Source organism: Rattus norvegicus, chromosome 16, assembly GCF_021556685.1.
Source record: "Rattus norvegicus strain SHRSP/BbbUtx chromosome 16, alternate assembly SHRSP_T2T, whole genome shotgun sequence".
NCBI lineage: Eukaryota > Metazoa > Chordata > Mammalia > Rodentia > Muridae > Rattus > Rattus norvegicus.
The window spans coordinates 2,043,242-2,065,743 of NC_141549.1; the positions used below are offsets into that span (position 1 = coordinate 2,043,242).

Here is a 22,502-nt window from a genome sequence, read left to right on the forward strand (position 1 = left end):
ATACCCAGCCACTTTGCTGAAGTTGTTTATCAGCTTTAGTAGTTCTCTGGTGGAACTTTTGGGATCACTTAAATATACTATCATGTCATCTGCAAATAGTGATATTTTGACCTCTTCCTTTCCGATCTGTATCCCCTTGATCTCCTTTTGTTGTCTGATTGCTCTGGCTAGAACTTCAAGAACTATATTGAATAAGTAGGGAGAGAGTGGGCAGCCTTGTCTAGTCCCGGATTTTAGTGGGATTGCTTCAAGTTTCTCTCCATTTAGTTTAATGTTAGCAACTGGTTTGCTGTATATGGCTTTTACTATGTTTAGGTATGGGCCTTGAATTCCTATTCTTTCCAGGACTTTTATCATGAAGGGGTGTTGAATTTTGTCAAATGCTTTCTCAGCATCTAATGAAATGATCATGTGGTTCTGTTCTTTCAGTTTGTTTATATAATGGATCACGTTGATGGTTTTCCGTATATTAAACCATCCCTGCATGCCTGGGATGAAGCCTACTTGATCATGGTGGATGATTGTTTTGATGTGCTCTTGAATTCGGTTTGCCAGAATTTTATTGAGTATTTTTGCGTCGATATTCATAACGGAAATTGGTCTGAAGTTCTCTTTCTTTGTTGTGTCTTTGTGTGGTTTAGGTATAAGAGTAATTGTGGCTTCGTAGAAGGAATTCGGTAGTGCTCCATCTGTTTCAATTTTGTGGAATAGTTTGGATAATATTGGTATGAGGTCTTCTATGAAGGTTTGATAGAATTCTGCACTAAACCCGTCTGGACCTGGGCTCTTTTTGGTTGGGAGACCTTTAATGACTGCTTCTATTTCCTTAGGAGTTATGGGGTTGTTTAACTGGTTTATCTGTTCCTGATTTAACTTCGATACCTGGTATCTGTCTAGGAAATTGTCCATTTCCTGAAGATTTTCAAGTTTTGTTGAATATAGGTTTTTATAGTAAGATCTGATGATTTTTTGAATTTCCTCTGAATCTGTAGTTATGTCTCCCTTTTCATTTCTGATTTTGTTAATTTGGACGCACTCTCTGTGTCCTCTCGTTAGTCTGGCTAAGGGTTTATCTATCTTGTTGATTTTCTCAAAGAACCAACTTTTGGTTCTGTTGATTCTTTCTATGGTCCTTTTTGTTTCTACTTGGTTGATTTCAGCTCTGAGTTTGATTATTTCCTGCCTTCTACTCCTCCTGGGTGTATTTGCTTCTTTTTGTTCTAGAGCTTTTAGGTGTGCTGTCAAGCTGCTGACATATGCTCTTTCCTGTTTCTTTCTGCAGGCACTCAGCGCTATGAGTTTTCCTCTTAGCACAGCTTTCATTGTGTCCCATAAGTTTGGGTATGTTGTACCTTCATTTTCATTAAATTCTAAAAAGTTTTTAATTTCTTTCTTTATTTCTTCCTTGACCAGGTTATCATTGAGTAGAGCATTGTTCAATTTCCACGTATATGTGGGCATTCTTCCCTTATTGTTATTGAAGACCAGTTTTAGGCCGTGGTGGTCCGATAGCACGCATGAGATTATTTCTATCTTTCTGTACCTGTTGAGGCCCGTTTTTTGACCAATTATATGGTCAATTTTGGAGAAAGTGCCATGAGGAGCTGAGAAGAAGGTATATCCTTTTGCTTTAGGATAAAATGTTCTATAAATATCTGTTAAGTCCATTTGGCTCATGACTTCTCTTAGTCTGTCGACATCACTGTTTAATTTCTGTTTCCATGATCTGTCCATTGATGAGAGTGGGGTGTTGAAATCTCCCACTATTATTGTGTGAGGTGCAATGTGTGTTTTGAGCTTTAGTAAGGTTTCTTTTACGTATGTAGGTGCCCTTGTATTTGGGGCATAGATATTTAGGATTGAGAGTTCATCTTGGTGGATTTTTCCTTTGATGAATATGAAGTGTCCTTCCTTATCTTTTTTGATGACTTTTAGTTGGAAATTGATTTTATTTGATATTAGAATGGCTACTCCAGCTTGCTTCTTCTGACCATTTCCTTGGAAAGTTGTTTTCCAGCCTTTCACTCTGAGGTAGTGTCTGTCTTTGTCTCTGAGGTGTGTTTCCTGTAGGCAGCAGAATGCAGGGTCCTCGTTGCGTATCCAGTTTGTTAATCTATGTCTTTTTATTGGGGAGTTGAGGCCATTGATGTTGAGAGATATTAAGGAATAGTGATTATTGCTTCCTGTTATATTCATATTTGGATGTGAGGTTATGTTTGTGTGCTTTCATTCTCTTTGTTTTGTTGCCAAGACGATTAGTTTCTTGCTTCTTCTAGGGTATAGCTTGCCTCCTTATGTTGGGCTTTACCATTTATTATCCTTTGTAGTGCTGGATTTGTAGAAAGATATTGTGTAAATTTGGTTTTGTCATGGAATATCTTGGTTTCTCCATCAATGTTAATTGAGAGTTTTGCAGGATACAGTAACCTGGGCTGGTATTTGTGTTCTCTTAGGGTCTGTATGACATCAGTCCAGGATCTTCTGGCCTTCATAGTTTCTGGCGAGAAGTCTGGTGTGATTCTGATAGGTCTGCCTTTATATGTTACTTGACCTTTTTCCCTTACTGCTTTTAATATTCTTTCTTTATTTTGTTCGTTTGGTGTTTTGACTATTATGTGACGGGAGGTGTTTCTTTTCTGGTCCAATCTATTTGGAGTTCTGTAGGCTTCTTGTATGCCTATGGGTATCTCTTTTTTTAGGTTAGGGAAGTTTTCTTCTATGATTTTGTTGAAGATATATACTGGTCCTTTGAGCTGGGAGTCTTCACTCTCTTCTATACCTATTATCCTTAGGTTTGATCTTCTCATTGAGTCCTGGATTTCCTGTATGTTTTGGACCAGTAGCTTTTTCCGCTTTACATTATCCTTGACAGTTGAGTCAATGATCTCTATGGAATCTTCTGCTCCTGAGATTCTCTCTTCCATCTCTTGTATTCTGTTGGTGAAGCTTGTATCTACAGCTCCTTGTCTCTTCTTTTGGTTTTCTATATCCAGGGCTGTTTCCCTGTGTTCTTTCTTGATTGCTTCTATTTCCATCCTCAATTCCTTCAACTGTTTGATTGTGTTTTCCTGGAATTCTTTCAGGGATTTTTGTGTCTCCTCTCTATGGGCTTCTGCTTGTTTATTTATGTTTTCCTGGAATTCTTTCAGGCATTTTTGCGATTCCTCTCTGTAGGCTTCTACTTGTTCTCTAAGGGAGTTCTTCACGTCTTTCTTGAAGTCCTCCAGCATCATGATCAAAAATGATTTTGAAACTAGATCTTGCTTTTCTGGTGTGTTTGGATATTCCATGTTTGTTTTGATGGGAGAATTGGGCTCCGATGGTGACATGTAGTCTTGGTTTCTGTTGCTTGGGTTCCTGCGCTTGCCTCTCGCCATCAGATTATCTCTAGTGTTACTTTGTTCTGCTATTTCTGACAGTGGCTAGACTGTCCTATAAGCCTGTGTGTCAGGAGTGCTGTAGACCTGTTTTCCTCTCTTTCGGTCAGTTATGGGGACAGAGTGTTCTGCTTTCGGGCGTGTAGTTTTTCCTCTCTACAGGTCTTCAGCTGTTCCTGTGGGCCTGTGTCTTGAGTTCACCAGGCAGCTTTCTTGCAGCAGAAAATTTGGTCTTACCTGTGGTCCCGAGGCTCAGGTTTGCTCGTGGGGTGCTGCCCACGGGCTCTCTGCAGCGGCAGCAACCAGGAAGACCTGTGCCGCCCCTTCCGGGAGCTTCAGTGCACCAGGGTTCCAGATGGTCTTTGGCTTTTTCCTCTGGCGTCCGAGATGTGTGTGCAGGGAGCAGTCTCTTCTGGTTTCCCAGGCTTGTCTGCCTCTCTGAAGGTTTAGCTCTCCCTCCCACGGGATTTGGGTGCAGAGAACTGTTTATCCGGTCTGTTTCTTTCAGGTTCCGGCGGTGTCTCAGGCAGGGGTCCTGCCGCTCCTGGGCCCTCCCCCACGGGAGCCCAGAGGCCTTATACAGTTTCCTCTTGGGCCAGGGATGTGGGCAGGGGTGAGCAGTGTTGGTGGTCTCTTCCGCTCTGCAGCCTCAGGAGTGCCCACCTGACCAGGCGGTTGGGTCTCTCTCTCACCGGGTCTGGGAGCAGAGAGCTGCTGCGGGCCGGGTTTCTTACTCTTCTTTATAGCTTTGCCAACTAAGTGTGTATTTCTACTTCATGCAGTTTGCCTGGCTTTGATATCTATTAAAGGGCAGTCATTTTTTTTGTATGCCTTTGCCCATTACCAGTGTTAATATCAGTGAATGTCACCCCTTTCATCTTAATCTCCTTGAAACCTAGTCCTTTTCTGATATTACATCAGCGTGCAATAATTTAGCTTCTAAATCGACTGCACAAGCACAAGGACCTGAGCTTGATCCCCAACATCCACCTAAAAAGCTGGGCCTGGTGTTGCATGCTTGTGATGTGGGCAGGGGAGGAGCCTGAGCTTGCTGGGAAAGCTCACCCATTTCATCACTGAGCCCTGAGCCAGGGAGAGGCTCTCTGAAAAAACAAGGTGGGCAGGTGGGCACTCTAGAGGTAGAGGCAGGAGGATCTGTGTGAATTCACTGCCAGCCTTGTGTACATGGCGATTTCCCAGGACAGCCAGAGCTGTTGTGTCCATATTGCAAAAAACCCCAAAGGGACCACCAGGAACCACAACTCTGATGCAAGCCCATGAGAGTCTTTCTTCAAGCTTGCGAGCCTGGGCCAGGAACCTTCCTGATGATGGAACAGGATAGGAGAGCATCCCCAAGGTCTAGGGGAAGGGGGTTTATAAAGGGAAAAACCTCAAGCTGGGGTTTCCAAACCTTGGCGTTATATGGGAGGTTAAAGGAATGTTGGTCTTTCAGCTAATTGGTTTACAGTACCTGGTTAAACCACAAGGAGGGAGCCTACATCAGAAAGAGCCCCTTGACCTGGGAAAGACATAGGTTTCCTTAGCCCCCTCTGTTGTTATCAGCCAGCTGCAGCTGCTGTGTCTATTTTGCCACTGCCAGGGACATTTCATGATTTTTCTCAGACCTTAAAGGTTGGGGCCAGGCCACCCTAAGGGCAAGTTAACTTAGAATGGAGTCTTAAGAACAAAATGGAGTTTATTTTGCTACCTCAGTCCTTTCAGAGCTACACAGACAGAGCTTTGGTTGTTTCACAAAACCAAAGTCAATTAATAAATAATATAGACAGCTCCTAAGGAGTGATACCAGAGATTGACCTCTGGCCTCCACAGCACATGGACACACACACGTATGTATATCTGCAAACACAAAGGCATTTTTAAATTTTAATATTCTGGATGTTTGATTATTATTTGTTGTCATTAATGAGCATGCAGCAGAAAACATTTCTCTACATTGATCCTGGAGACTGCATTTGTGCATTTCTCTCAGTGTGTGGAGGAGACTGGAGAGGAGAGAGGGAGGAGTAAGAGACTGGAGAGGGAGAGGGAGGAGGAGGAGGAGGAGGAGACTGGAGAGTCTTGCTAATTGTATAGTGTAACCTAGGCATGCCTTGAACTTAACCATCTTCCTTTCTGAACACCCTAGTATACCACCAGACCCAACTTTTTAAAAATTACATTAAAACGAATGGGTTAATGAATCCATGTGCGAGTGTGCACATGGTAGGACCTGTGTGTGGAGGTCAGAGAACAGCCCAAGGGAGTCGGTCAGTTCTTACCCTTTGTGTGGTTCCTAGGGAGGTTGTCGTGCTTTTCCTACTAGACTATCTTACCATCCCCAACTTTTTAAGTGTTACAGCACTGTAGCACAGCATATGATTCAATGAGACCTATAGGGACCACGAGGAACCACAACTCCGATGCAAGCCCATGAGAGTCTTTCTTCAAGCCTAACATATCCTGCCTCTCCAGTTAGATCTATCTGCAGTACTGAGTGTTTCCCTTTGCCCTTCACACCACAGTGCTTTCTGGGCTACCGTCATTAAGTTAGACAGTCAAACAGATGATAAGGCTACTGGAGATGTCTGTCGTTATGCTAAATCGTCAAAAAGATAAGATTATGGAGATGCAGGATTTAAGACAAATGATGATAAAAGTGACATCAAAGATTAAAAAACAAATCAGAACAAGGATAGTTCAAGACATTTTAAAATAAAAAGTTTCGAAGGTTGCCAAACATTTGATTTCCCTTTAAAATCATGTACAAGGACGTCAGAGAGTTACCTTGATATCACGTCAACAGTGAGTGAGAAATAACTCTGCAGGTGGAAGTGTGTTTGTGGGGGAGGTGCATGTGGGTTTTGTGTGTGGAGGGCAGAAGTCAGCACTGGGCGTCTTCCTTCTCTCTCTCCAGCTCGATTGTTCGTTTGGTTAGGGTTTCTCTCACTGAATCTGGGGCTGGCTCACTCACTCAGTCTTTCTGGTGGGAAGTCCCTCAGATCGGCCTGCCTCCGCCTTCGACATGCTGGCATCACAGGCACACGCCACTCCACCTGATTACTGTTTAGCGTGGGGGGGGGGGCGAACCCAGGTCTTGTGCAGCAGGGTATTGCACGCTGAGCCATCTTTGTTTTGTGTTTTGTTTTTGAGACAGGGTTTCTCTGTGTATCCCTAGCTGTCCTGGAACTCACTTGGTAGACTAGACTGGCTTCGAACTTACAGAGATCTACCTGCCTCTGCCTCTACTTCCTGAGTGCTGGGATTAAAGGCGTGCTCCACCATGCCCTGCTAAAAAGGTCTAGCCCAGGCTGGCCTCAACCTCGTGGTCCTCCTGCCTCTGCCTCCTTCAGCAAATCCTGTGGGCGTGTGCCACTAGCACATTTAAAGTGCTTTAAAACTTACATTAAGTTGTAGGTGTGTGACTTGAAGCCAAATAAACATATGAAATAAACTGTTGAAATAGCCATGTGAGTTGGACAGTGGATAAAATACTAAATGTGAAAGAATATTAGAAATTGTTGGCTCTATTGTCTTCTTTTGTAGGAATCTAAACGCCAAATGGGTTACTTTTTAGATACTTTTCTATTGTCTCAAGAAGATTTAAATTTAAATGCAAGTGTCCTCTTGTGGCCTAGTAAAATTAACCCCGTCTTTGATGAGAATGATGAAGTAAGTCTATTTTAAGTGTAAAATTCGTGCTCTGGCATTTTTAGTATCATTCCCCTACTCCCTCCTTCTACTCTCTCTCTCTCTCTCTCTCTCTCTCTCTCTCTCTCTCTCTCCCCCCCTCCCGCCTCCCACTCTCCCCCTTCCCCCTCCCCCCTCCCCCCTCACTTCTGCTGTGGGGCCTGGGTATTGAACATTGAACTCAGGCTGTCAGACTTAGCCTCAGTCACCTTTACTGGCTGAGCCATCACACACTCTTTCCACATTCTGGCATTTTAAGTACCGTGAGGACGTTTCATTTTCATACCAACTTGCCACTGATTTTTAAGAACTTCATGTCAGAAGTCGATTCACTTATTCAAGTTCACAGAGATTGGAAGTAGAAGACTTAGGATTTTAGACCAGATTGAATGTAATTTAAAATCCCCAAAAGTAATCAGTGGCTTTATCCTGAATAAAATGGACAAAGTAGAGACCAAGTAGAACAATAACAAAGAGCACGGGACAAGCCTGCTTTTTCTTGTGTGACCCTGTAACTTTGGTGTCCCTCTCGACTTCCACAAAGCCCTTTTTCTTTGAAGAGAAAATAATAGCAACGTAGAAAGGGCACTTAACAGCTCTTGATATATGGCATGTGTATACTCAAAAAATGTTGACTTTTAATATTATACCAAATGATTACTATATATTATATAGTTGTGTTTTGAAAACTCTTGGAAAGTTTGTCACTGTGATTTTCTCTTTGCATTTTTTTTTTTTGGTTCTTTTTTTCGGAGCTGGGGACCGAACCCAGGGCCTTGAGCTTCCTAGGTAAGCGCTCTACCACTGAGCTAAATCCCCAGCCCCTTCTCTTTGCATTTTTATGTCAGTCATGGACAGACAATGATTCTGTCTCCATTTTTCTCTAAATTACTATAAAATGTTCGTGTTTTCCTTTGAAAATTCCTTTCTTTTTACTACATTATTTAACATCATTAAATTATCTTTTTAAAAAGCTCATTGAGAATTCTAAACGTACGAAAGAAAATGAACTAATAGCCAAGAGAGAGAAACTGATTTTGGAAATAGAAAAAGAGTCGCGCCGCATGGAGGAGTTCACAGAGTTTGCAGAACTGGACCGCATGCAACAGGTCAGACACATGTAGGGCTGGGACTGTGGCTGGCTATAGCTTAGTTAATATAGGCAGATTAACACTGGCTTCAAAATATAGAGCAAGCATGAATTTACCACGTCAAAAAAGGTTTACTCGGTACTTAAGCCTGATACTGTGTGACTTATTATCATCTAGCGTGAGTAATGGTATCTTACTCCTCATCATAGTGATGTTAATACTTAAAGTCATTGTATAAATAAAAGAACATACCTGATGAAGTATTATTCAATCTTGTTATAATATCATCTGGATATTTCTAGAATGAACATTTGTTTGCTTTTAGTATGTGGCAGATGTAAGACATCTACAGAAACGTATTCAGGATTCGGAAGAAGCTGTCCAGTTTATTAATAAAGAAGAGGAACTTTTCAAATGGGAATTGACAAAGTATCCTGAACTGGAAAAATTAAAAGTCACCATTGAACCCTACCAGAAGTTTTTCAATTTTGTTCTGAAGTGGCAGCGAACAGAAAAACGGTAATTTTTTGGTAACACAGTAAAAACAGTAAGCAAATGATATAAACAGTGTTCTTAATCGGTTTGCATTCTATGTAGCTGGTTCACAAAATTAGATGTAGGGTGAAGTTTGTATTTACCTGGATAGTGTTATTGCCTCCTTGTAATTGATGTTTCTACACAGGCCTTGTCACCGAATGATGCTGTTAAATCTATTTTTTACCATCAGCTCTAGTTGTGTGCCTCAGTTGTCTCTCTTACAGAAAAAAAAAAGAGGAATCTATGCAAAAGTTTCTTAATACTTCTGCACACTTAAAAAAATGTGAGTTTTAAATGACTCTCCTTTAAATTCAGGTGGATGGATGGAGGGTTTCTGGACCTTAACGGAGAAAGCATGGAAGCTGATATAGATGAGTTTTCCCGAGAAGTTTTTAAGACACTGAAGTTCTTCCAAACTAAGCAAAAGAAAGAATTACAAGAAAAAAGAAAGGCAGCAAGAAAGCGATCTTTGATGGAAGAGAAACCCGAAGAAGAACCAAAGGAGAGTCCTACAATTACAATGTGTGCTACAGTAATGGAGCAGATAAAGGTCTTTAAGGTATACGTGTGCTCAAATGGCACTTAAATATTACACATCTCTTCTCAGCAGTAAGTTGTATAGTATATAAAATATAAAATCCATCCTCTGATCTTAGGCTTTGTATATGTCATTAGTCCAGCTCCATGTAAAAAGGGTTTAATTAATAAATAGCCAGTCTTCTCCTCCGAGTGCCTGATGCAAGATGAGCTAGTCCTACCTCGTCATTCGTGGGGCTGTGGTGATTGGTTCAGGGATAAGCATGCAGCCCATACTGGGCTAATAGTATTCCTCCTTGGCATTTTTAAACTGCCTCTGTAAAAGGAGTCTCTCTCCCTCCCCCTCCCTCTCCTTCTCCCCCCTCTCTCCCCCTCTCCCTGTCCATCTCCTTTTCCCTCTCCCTCTCCCTCCCCGCTTCCTCCTCACTGTTATGGGGTCACTGCAACCCCAAGCCAGAATGCTCTAGAGCTTTTAAGCATGCAAATCACAAAAAGCCACAAACATCTTTGCCAAGTTACAGTTACATTTTCCACCTAGGAACATTGCTTTGTGGCACACTTATCTGTTCTCACTGGTTGGTGTGCTCAACTGAGGCAGGAGACTTGCCCAGCATCCATGTGTCAACTTGCCAACCTTGGGAACTTAAACTTTTCTTGACCCCTATTCAAAAATGGAAGATTTATTCAAATTGGTTCCAATTTGGTTCCTGCTTATATTTACAGGATTTTAAGGGTAAGCTGTGAGTTTCCTGTAGCTCTAAGATGGCAGTTTTGAGAGGATAACATTGATACCTAGAGAAAAAGGGGAACTATGGAGGTTGATAGGGTGGCACATGCCTTTCCTCCTAATACCTAGAGGCTGAGGTAGAGGGATTACAAGTTCCAGGCTAGCTGGGCCATCTAGTAAGATCTCAAAAAACCCAAAACAAAAGAAAGATGGACATTGAGATCTACATCATCAGTGCAGTTTGAAAATATTTTTTGCCTCAGTTTTGGGTCAAATTCCCACCTTTATTCTAGGCAGAAATATTCATGTGTATGCACATGTACATGCACATGTGTTTACTATGCGTTCGTGTATGGAGAAGCATGTTTATGTACAGCTATCCATCCTCGCACGTGTGTGTGGAGCCCAGAGAACAACTATAGCTGCCATTGCTCAGGTTCATCTTCCTGTGCATGCACATGCATGCCTACGTGTGCGTAGACGTCAGAGAACTGCACACAGTGAGTTTTCTCCTTCCTCCATGCAGGTCTTGGAACTGAACCCATGTCTTCCATTTTATCATGTAGCCCAACCTGGCTGGGAACTCATGTAACTCAGGCCGCCCTCAACTTCATGATCCTCCTACTTCTACCTCCAGCACTAGAACTGCAGGCACAGACCACCACACTAGCGTCACTTCCTTCTTTTATAAAGTGGGCTGTGCACCAGTGGTTCTACTGGAGATGACACGTGTGTAGCTAGCATGTCCAGGCTACAGGTCTGTGAAGTTCTGCCCTATCCACGTCATACTCTTCCAATGATTGAAGGAGTTGCCTCATTAAAAAAGTAGTAAACTACTTAAGGATTACTTTCAATCTTTGATACAGTTTATGGTCCAAAAATTAATATCTGCAAACTCTCCTCTCGTAGCTCTCGTCTCTGTTACTCAGATGGTCAGTGTTGGCACTTTCCACAATATTTTCAGACTTCTATTACAAATACAACTGTGAATATATTGTCTTACTTTCCGTAACATGTAGCATGTGTTAATGTGACCCCCTTATTTTGCTTAATTTACCCTGAATATCATGTTGTTAAAACTTACTATAAGACTGTTGATAACATCTATTTTTTTATGTAACATCTGCTTCTCCTCTGGGTTTTCTGTGCTTTACCTGTTCCCACAGTCCCTCCAGGACTGTGGAGTGAGCATAGAAGTATTCTCACAGGTCACATGAGAGAACAAAGGAGCTTGGTGCTTGCTGGGTAACACACTTTACACTTGCCATGATCATCTTTGGTGGCTTTGACCACTCTAGTGAGTATGAAGTGGAATCTCATGGTTTTGACTTGAATCTACCTGAAGGCTGAATATTTTCTCACAAGCTCATTGGCCATTTTCATGCCTTCCTTGGAGAAATGCCTTTTTAGATCTTTCTCCCTTTTTACTGAGACTAGCTCATTCTCTATGCCCCTGCTTAGCTTGTTCACTGTGTAGCACGGACTGGTCTCAAAATGGCAGTGCTGTGATTACAGGTATAAGCTCTTACTCCTACTCCTGGCTCCTGGCCCATGTTCTTCCTTTTCCCACCCCTTCATATCTTCTCCTTTAAAAAAAAAATCCAACTGGTGATGGCTGCTGGAATGTTATCTGATCTTGTTCACTCAATATTGAGCAGGCCTCGAACAGGCACCACATAGCTATGGCAATTCACGACAGTTACGTCATGTCTGGAAGACAGTATTTCACAGACTTCTTTTCACCCCTGGCTCTTATATTCTTAACACTTGCCTTTCTACGACATTACCGGAGCCCAAGCAGGCATGTGATATAGAGGTCTCATTTAGCTCTAGGTACTCAATAGGGACTTACTCTTAGCACTCTGGGAGTCTCTGCACGAACTGCTGCCCACCAAAGATAGAAGCTTCTTCGCCTAGATGAGAGCAGTACTAATCTACGAGTCTATGCATAGCTATTTAGAAGGCAGTCTGACCTGCATATTTAATGGAACGACAGTAGTGTGTTCCCCCACAAAGGCCCATGACCTCCTGAGCCATGGGCTTGTCACTACATTTACAGTACCAGGCATTGGTTGGTTCCCTTCTGTGAAGCATGCCTTCGATCCAGTCAGAAAGTAGTTGATTATCCCAATAACCTTCATGTCGCCATTGCACCTTAAGCACATCTTGCCTGGTAGGTCTGTATTGTAGCATGCAGGGTCCAGCACTAGGTGACCCCACCAATTTCTTCTCTTCCTCAGCAGCCTGCATAGTACTTTCCATCACTATGGAAGCTAGCCAGCATGGAGGAAATTTTCTGATCAGTTTCAACTTGATTATGTATCCTACAACCAAAATGCTTTGTGTCTTCAGCAGTAAGGTCTTATCGTGACACTGAAAATCGGCCTTCCACAATCTGCGAGGAATCATGTTGAAGTTATGGTGAGGGCTGCATTGAACTTGTAGATTGCTTTTGGCAGGATTGCCATTTTTACTGTATTATTCCCATCAGACAATGAGCACGGGAGATCGTTCCATTTCTAGATACCTCTTTCAATTTCTTTTTTGCATTTGTGTGAAATGTTCTGTAAATATCTGTTAGGTCCCCCCCTTTTTTTAACAACATCAGTTAGCTCTAGCAATTTCTCTGTTTAGATTTTGTCTGGGTAATCTCCTACTATCAGTGTGTGCAGGCCAACATGTGATTTAAACTGTAGAAGTGTTTCTTTAACAAACTTGGGTGCCCCTGTGTTTGAGGCATGGATGTTAAGAATTGAAATGTCGTCTTGGTAGATTTTTCCTCTGATGAGTTTGTAGGGTTCTTCCCTATTTCTTTGATTAGTTTTGGTTTTGGAGTCTATTTTGTTAGATATTAAAGTGGCTGTACCAGCTTGCTTCTTGGGTCCATTAGCTTTGAATATCTCTTTCTTACCCTTTTCCCTGAGGTAATGTCTATCTTTGATGTTGAAGTGTGTTTCTTGGATGCAGCATCAGAATGGATCCTGTTTTGCATTCATTCTGTTAGTCTGTACTCTCCTAGGGTTGGAGTTTTTCTCTTAGAAAAACTTCTGTATGGCTGCATCTGTAGGGAGATATTGTTCAAATTAGGCTATAGACTATCTCATTTTCTCCATCTATGGTGACTGAGAGTTTTGCAGGGTGTTTTGATCTAGCACCTTAGAGTTGCAGCATAGTTCATTGACTGGTGCTGAGAGGTATCAGCGAGCAGTGTTTGTTGATTCCTGTTGTTTTGTGTTTGTGTGTTTATGTGTATGTATATGTGTTTCCCTTCTTTTTTTTTTTTTTTTTTTGGTTCTTTTTTTCGGAGCTGGGGACCGAACCCAGGGCCTTGCGCTTCCTAGGTAAGCGCTCTACCACTGAGCTAAATCCCCAGCCCCGTGTTTCCCTTCTTTTGTGATATATTTGTGTGTGTGTGTGTGTGTGTGTGTGTGTGTGTGTGTGTGTGTGTGTGTGTGTTTGGGTGTGTTTTACCTCTTAGGTTGAAATTTTTCTTTTGCTGCCTCTTGTAGGGCTGGATTTATATATTTTTTTTCCTTCGGAGCTGGGGACCGAACCCAGGGCCTTGTGCTTCCTAGGCAAGCGCTCTACCACTGAGCTAAATCCCCAACCCAGGGCTGGATTTATAAATAGATATTGCTTAAAGTTTGTTTTATCATGGAGTTTTATTGTCTTCATCTACTGTGGCTGAACGTCTTGCTGGGTGGAGTAGTCTGGGCTGGCATTTGTAGCCTCTTAGAGGCTGAAGGACATCTGTCCAGCCCCTTCTGGCTTTTAGTCTTCATTGAGAAGACCTAATTCTAATGGGTCTACCACATCTGTATTTTCTTGTTCTCTTAATGTAGCTCTTCTCCATTCTGTCTACTTGCTATTTGGTTATTATGTGCCGAGGAGCAGGGCCTTTTTGATCTAGCAGTTTTGGTGCTCTGTATGCTTCTTGTACCTTGAGAGGCATCTCCTTCTTTAAGTTAGAACATTTTTTTTGTCTATGATTTTGTTGAAAATATTTTCTGTGCCTTTCACTGGTTTTCTTCTCTTTCCTCCATTTCTGTCATTCTTAGATTATGGTCTTTTCATAGTGTCCAGATTTTGTGGATGTTTTGTGACAGAATTTTTTTAAGTGACTTTGTTTTCTTTGACAAAGGTATCTATTTCTTCTATCATGTCTTCAATGCTTAGGATTCATTTTTCATCTCTCATGTTGTGTTGGTGAGGCTTGTCTTTAAGGGTCCTGTTTGAAATCCTAAATATCTTTCATGTCCAGATTTCCCTCAGTTTTTTTTTTTTTTTTTTTTTTGGAGCTGAGGACCAAACCTAGGGCCTTGTGCTAGGCAAGCGCTCTACCACTGAGCTAAATCCTCAACCCCACTTTTGGTTTTCTTTATCGATTCCATTTCCACTTTCAGGTCTTGAACTGTTTTGTTTATTTTCTTTTACCGTTTGTGTTTCATAGATTTCTTTAAGAGATTTATTCAGAATATTCTATCATAAAGGCTAATTTAAGTTCTCTATCTTCTGCTTCAATTATATTGCAATAATTGAAGCATACTGTGGTAAGGTTGCTGGGCTTTCCTGAAGACATATCGTCCTTGCTGTTATTGTGTTTTTATGCTTACATCTAGGCATCTGCACCTGGGAGAACTGTAATTCAAGGTGCTGATATCTGGTCTTGTCTTTGGTGGGTGAGTGTTTTGTTCCTTGGTTTCTTTTGCCCTCTCTATTTCTTAAGAAAGTGGGGTAGCTGTGTGTTGTCTGGTAGGAAAGTCACCTGGGATCCTAATAGGTTTGGGCACTGGGGATTGTGTGTAAAATGTGTTCCTAGGTTTTGGGAGCTAACACTTAGGAACGGTAAGCAGGCTAGGAGATCAGGGTCTGAGGATGTCCACAACAGAGAGGAAAGTAGGGTGTTCCACCAGGATCTCTTAAATTTCCTGGGAGTGGTGACAGAGAATGAGGAGGGGCCACAATAGGTAGTTTGCTACAAAGCTGGGATTGAGACGGGAGGCTTGGCTCTGGAGGAGAGGATGGAGAGCGAAGATCCATAGCTGGACCTGCTTTGCTGGCTCCCTTGCTTGGCTGGTTATTCGGATAACCAGCATTTTCCCAATCAGCTTGTGGATTTCTGCTAGAAAGGCAACTGGGGTTTGAGTGGGGATTATGGTAGTCTGAATAAGAATAGCCCCCATAGGTTCATATAGTAAAACAGTTGGTCCCCAGTTAGTGGAGCCCTTTGGGAAGGTTTAGGAGATACGGCCTTGTTGGAGGAGGTATGCCATGGGGGTAGGTTTTCAGGTTTCAGAACACTCCTGGGACTCCCCAAGCTCGCTCTCTGCTCCTGGTTGTGAATCAAGATGGGAACTCTTAGCTGTTCCTTCACTCTGCTGCCTCAGACTCTTAATTCTCTGAAACTGCACCTGAATTAAGTGTTTTTTTTTCACAGTAATAGGAAAGTAACTAACACAGATTAAATTTATAGACCAATTTGTGTAGTACTATCATTTAAGACCATTTATTCTTTTATGACTAGTTTTATTAATATTTGAGAATTTAGTTGTTCTGATTAGATTTGTTCACTGACATGTGTTTAGGAAGAAGGAAATGTCAGTTGAGGAGCCTCCATCAGACTGGCATGTAGGCATGATTGTGGGGGCATTACCTTGACAGATAATTGGTATAGGAGGGTCCTGACCACTGTAGGGGGCACCAACCTTGTAAGTAAGCCAACCTGTAGGTAAGCCTAGGCTGCAAAAGAAAGTAGCTGAGCAGGTCAAGAAGAACAAGCCAGCAAGCAGCATTTTCCCACGAGCTCTGCTTCAGTTCCCGCCTCTAGGCTCACGTCTTGGCTTCCCTCAATGATGGTCTATATCCTGTAAGCCAAACAAACTCTTTCCTCCCCGATATTTTTGGTCATTGGTTTATCATAAAGCAGAGAACGTATTAGAACATTCATACCTTGTATTTTGATTACATTCACCCCCAGATCCTTCCAGATCCATTCTTTCCCCTTCCATACCCATCCAACTTTGTGCCCTCATAGTGTGCAATTCGTGCTGCCCATATACTTTTGGGTGTGTGCCCATCCGATACAGCAAGATTGACCTACCAGGGGCTGTGACTTTAAAGAAAATTCTCTCTCTCTCTCTCTCTCTCTCTCTCTCTCCAATCATTTATAAACAATAGCTCCTAATCTAGAAATGAGGCTTCATGGTCACCATCTCATCCACGGGTGGGATTTTGTCTGACTTGGTCTTGCATGGATCTTGTGCATGCTATCACAGCTACTATGAGTTCATACATGCAACTACCTTCTTGTTATGTCCAGAAAACTGTGTTTCCTTACAGTCAACCACTATCTCTGGTTCTTGCGATCTTTCTACCTGCTCTTCTGTTATGACCTTGGAGCTTTGGGAAGATAGGGTGTGACAGTGATACCACATTTAGGGGTGATTACTCCAGTCTTCACCCTCTGCACCTTGTCCAGTTGTAGTCTCTGTGTTAATTATCATCTACGGCAAAAAGAAGCTTCTCTGATGAGGTTTGAGAGCGCCATTACTCTATGGATGTAAGTAACAGTAAAGCCTTAGGACTCAGTTTAATACTGTGCCCATTTTGCAGAGTAACAATAGTATGTTCTCTCCCCCAGGGCCTATGTCCTCTCTAGCCAGTACAAAGCATGGTTTCCATCTTGTACAGGGGGCATTATGTTCAGTCATAAAGTGGTTGACAACTCCCATAACATTTAAATGTTACTATTGCACAAGAGGGCTTATCTTGCCAGACTGGATTACTTTTGTCCTCTGGTAGCATACATTAGCATCTTCCAGAACTAGAAAAACTAGCCATTAGGTATGATTTATCCAGGCCAGTATCTTCTTGGTTTCTCCATGTTTGGTTACTCAAGTGTGTGATATCTGAATGGTAAATAAGAGCAACAGCAATGGCCTGTTGTGATGGTTTGAATATGCTTTGCCCAGGGAGTGGCATTATTAGGAGGTGTGATTTTGTTGGAGGAAGTGTGTTATTGTGGGTATGGGCTTTAAGACCCTCATCCTAGTTCCCTAGAAGCCAGTCTTCTCTTGGCTGCTTTTGGATGAAGTTGTAGAACTCTCAGTTCTTCTTGCCCCATGCCTGCCTGGATGCTGCTATGCCCCCTCCTTGATGATGATGATGGACTGAGTGAGCCTCTGAACCTGTAAGCCAGCCCAAATTAAATGTTGTCCTTATAAGTGTTGCCTTGGTCATGATGTCTGTTCACAGCAGTAAAACTCAAACTAAGACACCTGCAATATTTTTTTGGGGGGGTGTCTATGGTACTTTACTCCAACAGAGGTAACTCATTTCCTGGCTTTTCATGTTTTTTTTTAAAGATTTATTTATTTATTTGTTTACTTATTTACTTATTATCTGTACGTACACTGTAGCTGTCTTCAGACACACCAGAAGAGGACATCAGATATCATTACAGATGGCTATGAGCTACCATGTGGTTGCTGGGATTTGAACTCAGGAACTTGGTAGAGCAGTCAGTGCTCCTAACCACTGAGCCATCTCTCCAGCCCTGCTTTTCATGTTTTGACCTGTGGTGTTTAGTAGGGTCATTGTCACCCTGATATGGAGTAACTACATCTAATCTCTTTAAATATATCTCTGTATATATTTTAGAAAGCCCACACAGTGGTGTAGGTTTTTAGGTGACTTTCAAAAGGTCTGTAGTACTGATTATCCTTTCCTGATATCCCTCCTCTACTCTGTCCTTAACATGATTTATTCTTCCAGTATGTTAGCACCTTTCCAGTTATTTAGATCTCTATTTCTTTTAAAATTATATTTGTAATGTTTACTATGTAGTCCCCCCACATTTCTTAAATTTGTTATTAAATTCTTTATTTTTGTGATACTAAGTTTCATGGAATTTTTTTTCTTACAATTCTTACTTTGGTAATTTATTGATTTATCTTACATGCCTAACATTGCAGGTGAACTTTGTAATACTTTTGTTCTTTCTTCCTTCCCTCTAAAAATCTAGTTGATGCTTTGATTATGCTCAGGTAATTTGAAGAAATCCAATCTTGCTATTATGAAGGTTTGATTTATAGAACCAATCTGTGTGGAAGTCAAATGACGTTATTGTTTGTGCTTTCATTCCTAGGAATATATCCCTACAGTCTCCATCCTGTGCAACCCAGGAATGAGAGCTCGTCACTGGAAACAGATGTCAGAAATTGTGGGCTATGACTTGACTCCAGATTCTGGAACTACACTGAGAAAAGTTTTGAAATTAAACCTTACACCATATTTAGAAAGTTTTGAAGTTATAAGTGCTGGTGCGAGTAAGGTAAATGTGGAGAAAATGAAACACTTGATGGGTTTGTTCTCTGATAGTCATAGTTTTGTTTTGGTGTGATGTATATAGTACAGGATAGCAATGGGAAGATATAGGAAGTAGATGATGATTGAAGACCACCCTTTTGTGGCATAAACATGTGCTCGCCTCTCTGAAATGCAGACTAGAAACTGTTCCTTTGACATCTTCCTAATTCTGCCACATTCTGATACAGTGGGTGTGTATACAGTGGGCGGTTGATATTAGCATTGGTGTATAGTTATTCCATTTCCATTAAGAATCCTGGGTGGATGGATATGTATGTATTATACTGTGTGTGTGTGTGTGTGTGTGTGTGTGTGTGTGTGTGTGTTCCAACAAAATCAGTATGGCCTTCGAGAAGGTTCTTGAAATAAGCAGAAAACTTCAAGCTACAGGCTATCTGCTAAAGGCCGCTTCAGAGATAGTCCAATGAGTGTTTTATTCAGTTGTCCATTTCAACAGTTTTCATAGCAACCAAAATTAGGATTTTTTCTATTTTTAATTGAAAATAGAAAATTTTCATATAATATATTCTTATTATGGCTTCTCCTCCCACTCCCTCCCTACCTCCCCTCCATTAGAAATCAGACAGGCATCTAAAATATAATAAAATAAAGCGAAACCAAAGAAACCAGAATAGAACAAAACAGAAGGGCTGAAGAAAAGCACAAGAAACATATCAATGCAACAACTGGCTTGTTTACACACACACACACACACACACACACACACACACACACACACACACAGAGGAATCCCATAGAAATGCAAAACTAGGGGCTGGGGATTTGGCTCAGTGGCAGAGCGCTTGCCTAGGAAGCTCAAGGCCCTGGGTTCGGTCCCCAGCTCCGAAAAAAAGAACCCCCCCCCAAAAAAAAGAAATGCAAAACTAGAATCCATAGCATATAATATGCAAAATACCTCTAAGGTTTGCTGGACATCTGATGCTAGGCATGGTGCCTGCCCTTAAGAGCGGTTTACCCAGTGAGAGTCCACCGGAAAAAAACTGACTTCTCCTTCGTGAGCTACCCTTGTGATGCCTTCTGGGTTCCCCTCCCAGCACTGGAACTGCAACAGGTGACATCCCATGCATGGTTTCTGCACGCTAACACATTCTCTGTGAGTTCACATGTGCATTAGTCTTGCTGTGTTTGGAAGGTCTTGATTGATTCCTTTGTCCTCCAACCCCTCTGGCTTGTACGGTATTTCCACTTCCTCTTCCACAGGGTCCCCTGAGAGAGGAGGAATTTGATGGATACATTTCATTTAGGACCGAGTGTTCCACAGTCTCTCACTCTCTGCACATAGTCCAGGTGTAGGTCTTGGAGTTTGTTCTGACCTACTGCAGGAGGGAGCTTCTCTGATGGCAGCTGAGCAAGGCACTGGCCTACGTCATTTTATTGTCATATCCCTTCAGCAGAATAGCAGTGGCTGGTTCTATCCTAGGCCCATGGCCTCACAAAAGAACTTTTAAATCATTAGAAAAGACTCCCTCCTTGATATGATAGGACATATCATATCATAGGGAGATAGACATAGACAGTTATGGTATATGCGCAATGTTTACTGAGTTATCCAGAGGAAGTGAATAACATAAATAAGTTCCTTTTTACATCATCCCATGTCCCCACCCCACCCCACCCCACCCCCATTTTACTCATCCTACTCTTTTTTGCATTTCTCCCTTTCAGGAATTTTCCTTAGAGAGGGCCATGAATGCTATGATAGCAACTTGGGATGATATTTCTTTTCATATAAGTCTATATCGTGATACTGGAGTCTATATCCTTTCTTCAGTGGACGAGATTCAGGCAATTCTTGATGATCAGATTATAAAAACACAGACAATGAGAGGTTCACCTTTTATCAAACCATTTGAAAATGAAATCAAGGTATGTTAACTATGATAGATAGCTCCTAGTCATCTATAAAATCTGAATTCATACATGTTCTCATGTACATATTTTGTATGGCTTTTTAAAGTGTCTATTCAAGTGAACTTTGGTGTTTTATGTGGTCAGATGTAGACATACACATTTGGAGATTACCGTGCAATCGGAGGCTGAGGAGAGGGTGTGGTGGTAAGAGCACTTGCTTGATTCCCAGCATCCACAAGATTTGTTCCCCCCCCCCCCCCCCGGAGCTGAGGCCCAAACCCAGGGCCTTGCGCTTTCTAGGCAAGCGCTCTACCACTGAGCTAAAGCCCCAAACCCCACAAGATTGTTAATAACCATCTGTAACTGCAGTTTTAGAGGATCTGATGCCCTCTTCTGGCCCCAGTGGGTACTGTATGCACATGCTAAATAATAAAAGGCAAAACACCCACATGTATGAAAATTAAAAAATAAACAAGAAAACGGCATGCAATAGATTTGAGACATTAATATTTTTAAGAAGAAAATCACATTATACAAGATTTTTATTCAACGATTATAAATGTAACTTTTATTCTCCTGATGTAACTATTGTCTCTGAGGCTCACTGCCTCAGTCTGCTAACCTAGGCCTAGTCCTGGAAGATTCTAGCCTTCGTACAATCTTATCTAGACCTAGAACGTTTTCAGCCTCTGAGGCTTACTGCCCAATATGCTCACACTTTCTTAGCTCTTTCTGAACTCTGGCTGGCTGGTTCAACTCAGGTATTCTGGCTCAGATTCCTCTTCAAACTGACTGATTCAATCTGGCTTTGCTCTCAGCCTTTGACTGAATTGCTCTGCTTGATCTCAAACTAACTCCATCAATCTGTTCTAATCTTGTGATTCCTTCTGTGTTTACCTGTGTCTAGCTTGTTCTCTCCACAACTTGTCTCTGCAAAACTCTTCTGGTAAAACTGCCCCCTTGCTTGCTCTCTCTGTGCTTCTCTCTCTCTCTCTCTTCTCTCTCTCTCTCTCTCTCTCTCTCTCTCTCTCTCTTTCTCTCTTCTTTTCTTTTCTTTTCTTTTTTTTTTTTTTTTTTGGAGCTGGAGACCGAACCCAGGGCCTTGTGTTTGCTAGGCAAGCACTCTACCACTGAGCTAAATCCCCAACCCCTCTCTCTCTTTTTTAAAAAATTTATTAGATATATTTCTTTATTTACAGTTCAAAAGTTATTCCCCTTCCTGGCTACCTGTCCATAAGCCCCCATTCCTTCCCCTTCCCCTCCCCCTCCCCCATATGGGTATTCTGCCTATACATCCCCCTTATTGCCCCCCCATGTATTCCCCTGCACTGGGGGTCCAACCTTGGTAGGACCAAGGGCTTCCCCTTCCACTGGTGCTCCAACAAGGCTATTCTCTGCTACAAATTCAGTTGGAACCCTGTGTCAGTTCATGTATAGTTTTTTGGTAGTGGTTTAGTCCCTGGAAGCTCTGTTTGGTTGGCATTGTTGTTTTTATGGGGTTGCAAGCTCCTTCAACTCTTTCAATCCTTCCTGTAATTTCCCCCAAGGGGGTCCTATTCTCAGTTCAGTGGTTTGCTGCTAGCATTGACCTCTGTATTGGCCGTGCTCTGGATGTGTCTCTCAGGAGAGATCTATATCCGGCCCCTTTCCTCATGCATTTTCTAGCTTCATCAATCTTATCTAGTTTTGACGGCTGTATATATATGGGCCACATGTGGGTCAGGCTCTGAATGGCCATTCCTTGAGTCACTGCTCTAAACTTTGCTTCCATATCCCCTTCTATGGATATTTTCCCCCTTTTAAGAAGGAGTGGGAGCATCCGCATTTTTGGTCGTCCTTCTTCTTGAGCTTCCTGTGGTCTGTGGATTGCATCTTGGGTAATTTGAGCTTTTTGGCTAATATCCACTTATCAATGAGTGCATACCAGGTGTGCTTTTCTGTGATTGAGTAACCTCACTCAGGATGATATTTTCTAGTTCATTCCATTTGCCTATGAATTTCACGAAGTGATTGTTTTTGATAGCTGAGTAGTATTCCCTTGTGTAGATGTACCACATTTTTTAAAATCCATTCCTCTGTTGAAGGGCATCTGGGTTCTTTCCAGCTTCTGGCTATTATAAATAAGGCTGCTGTGAACATAGTGGAGCACGTGTCTTTGTTATATGTTAGAGCATCTTTTGGGTATATGCCCAGGAGTAGTATAGCTGGGTCCTCAGGTAGTTCAATGTCCAATTTTCTGAGGAACCTCCAGACTGATTTCCAGAGTGGTTGTACCAGTTTGCAATCCCACCAACAATGGAGGAGTGT

At 42.0% G+C, this 22,502-nt stretch overlaps 1 protein-coding gene across 3 annotated transcripts in view; it reads left to right on the forward strand.

Moving 5' to 3' along the window:
* Positions 1 to 22,502, forward strand: part of Dnah12 (dynein, axonemal, heavy chain 12) — a 154,733-nt gene that overhangs the window by 21,378 nt on the left and 110,853 nt on the right. For all 3 annotated transcript variants that reach the window (XR_015639291.1, XM_087587488.1, NM_001419553.1), the window contains 6 exon segments: positions 6,921 to 7,046; positions 8,039 to 8,173; positions 8,481 to 8,674; positions 9,008 to 9,251; positions 18,103 to 18,288; positions 20,010 to 20,210. Coding sequence is in view for 2 of the 3 variants with exons in the window: in XM_087587488.1 (XP_087443614.1) it covers positions 6,921 to 7,046; positions 8,039 to 8,173; positions 8,481 to 8,674; positions 9,008 to 9,251; positions 18,103 to 18,288; positions 20,010 to 20,210 (1,086 nt within the window). In the remaining variant the exon portion in view is untranslated.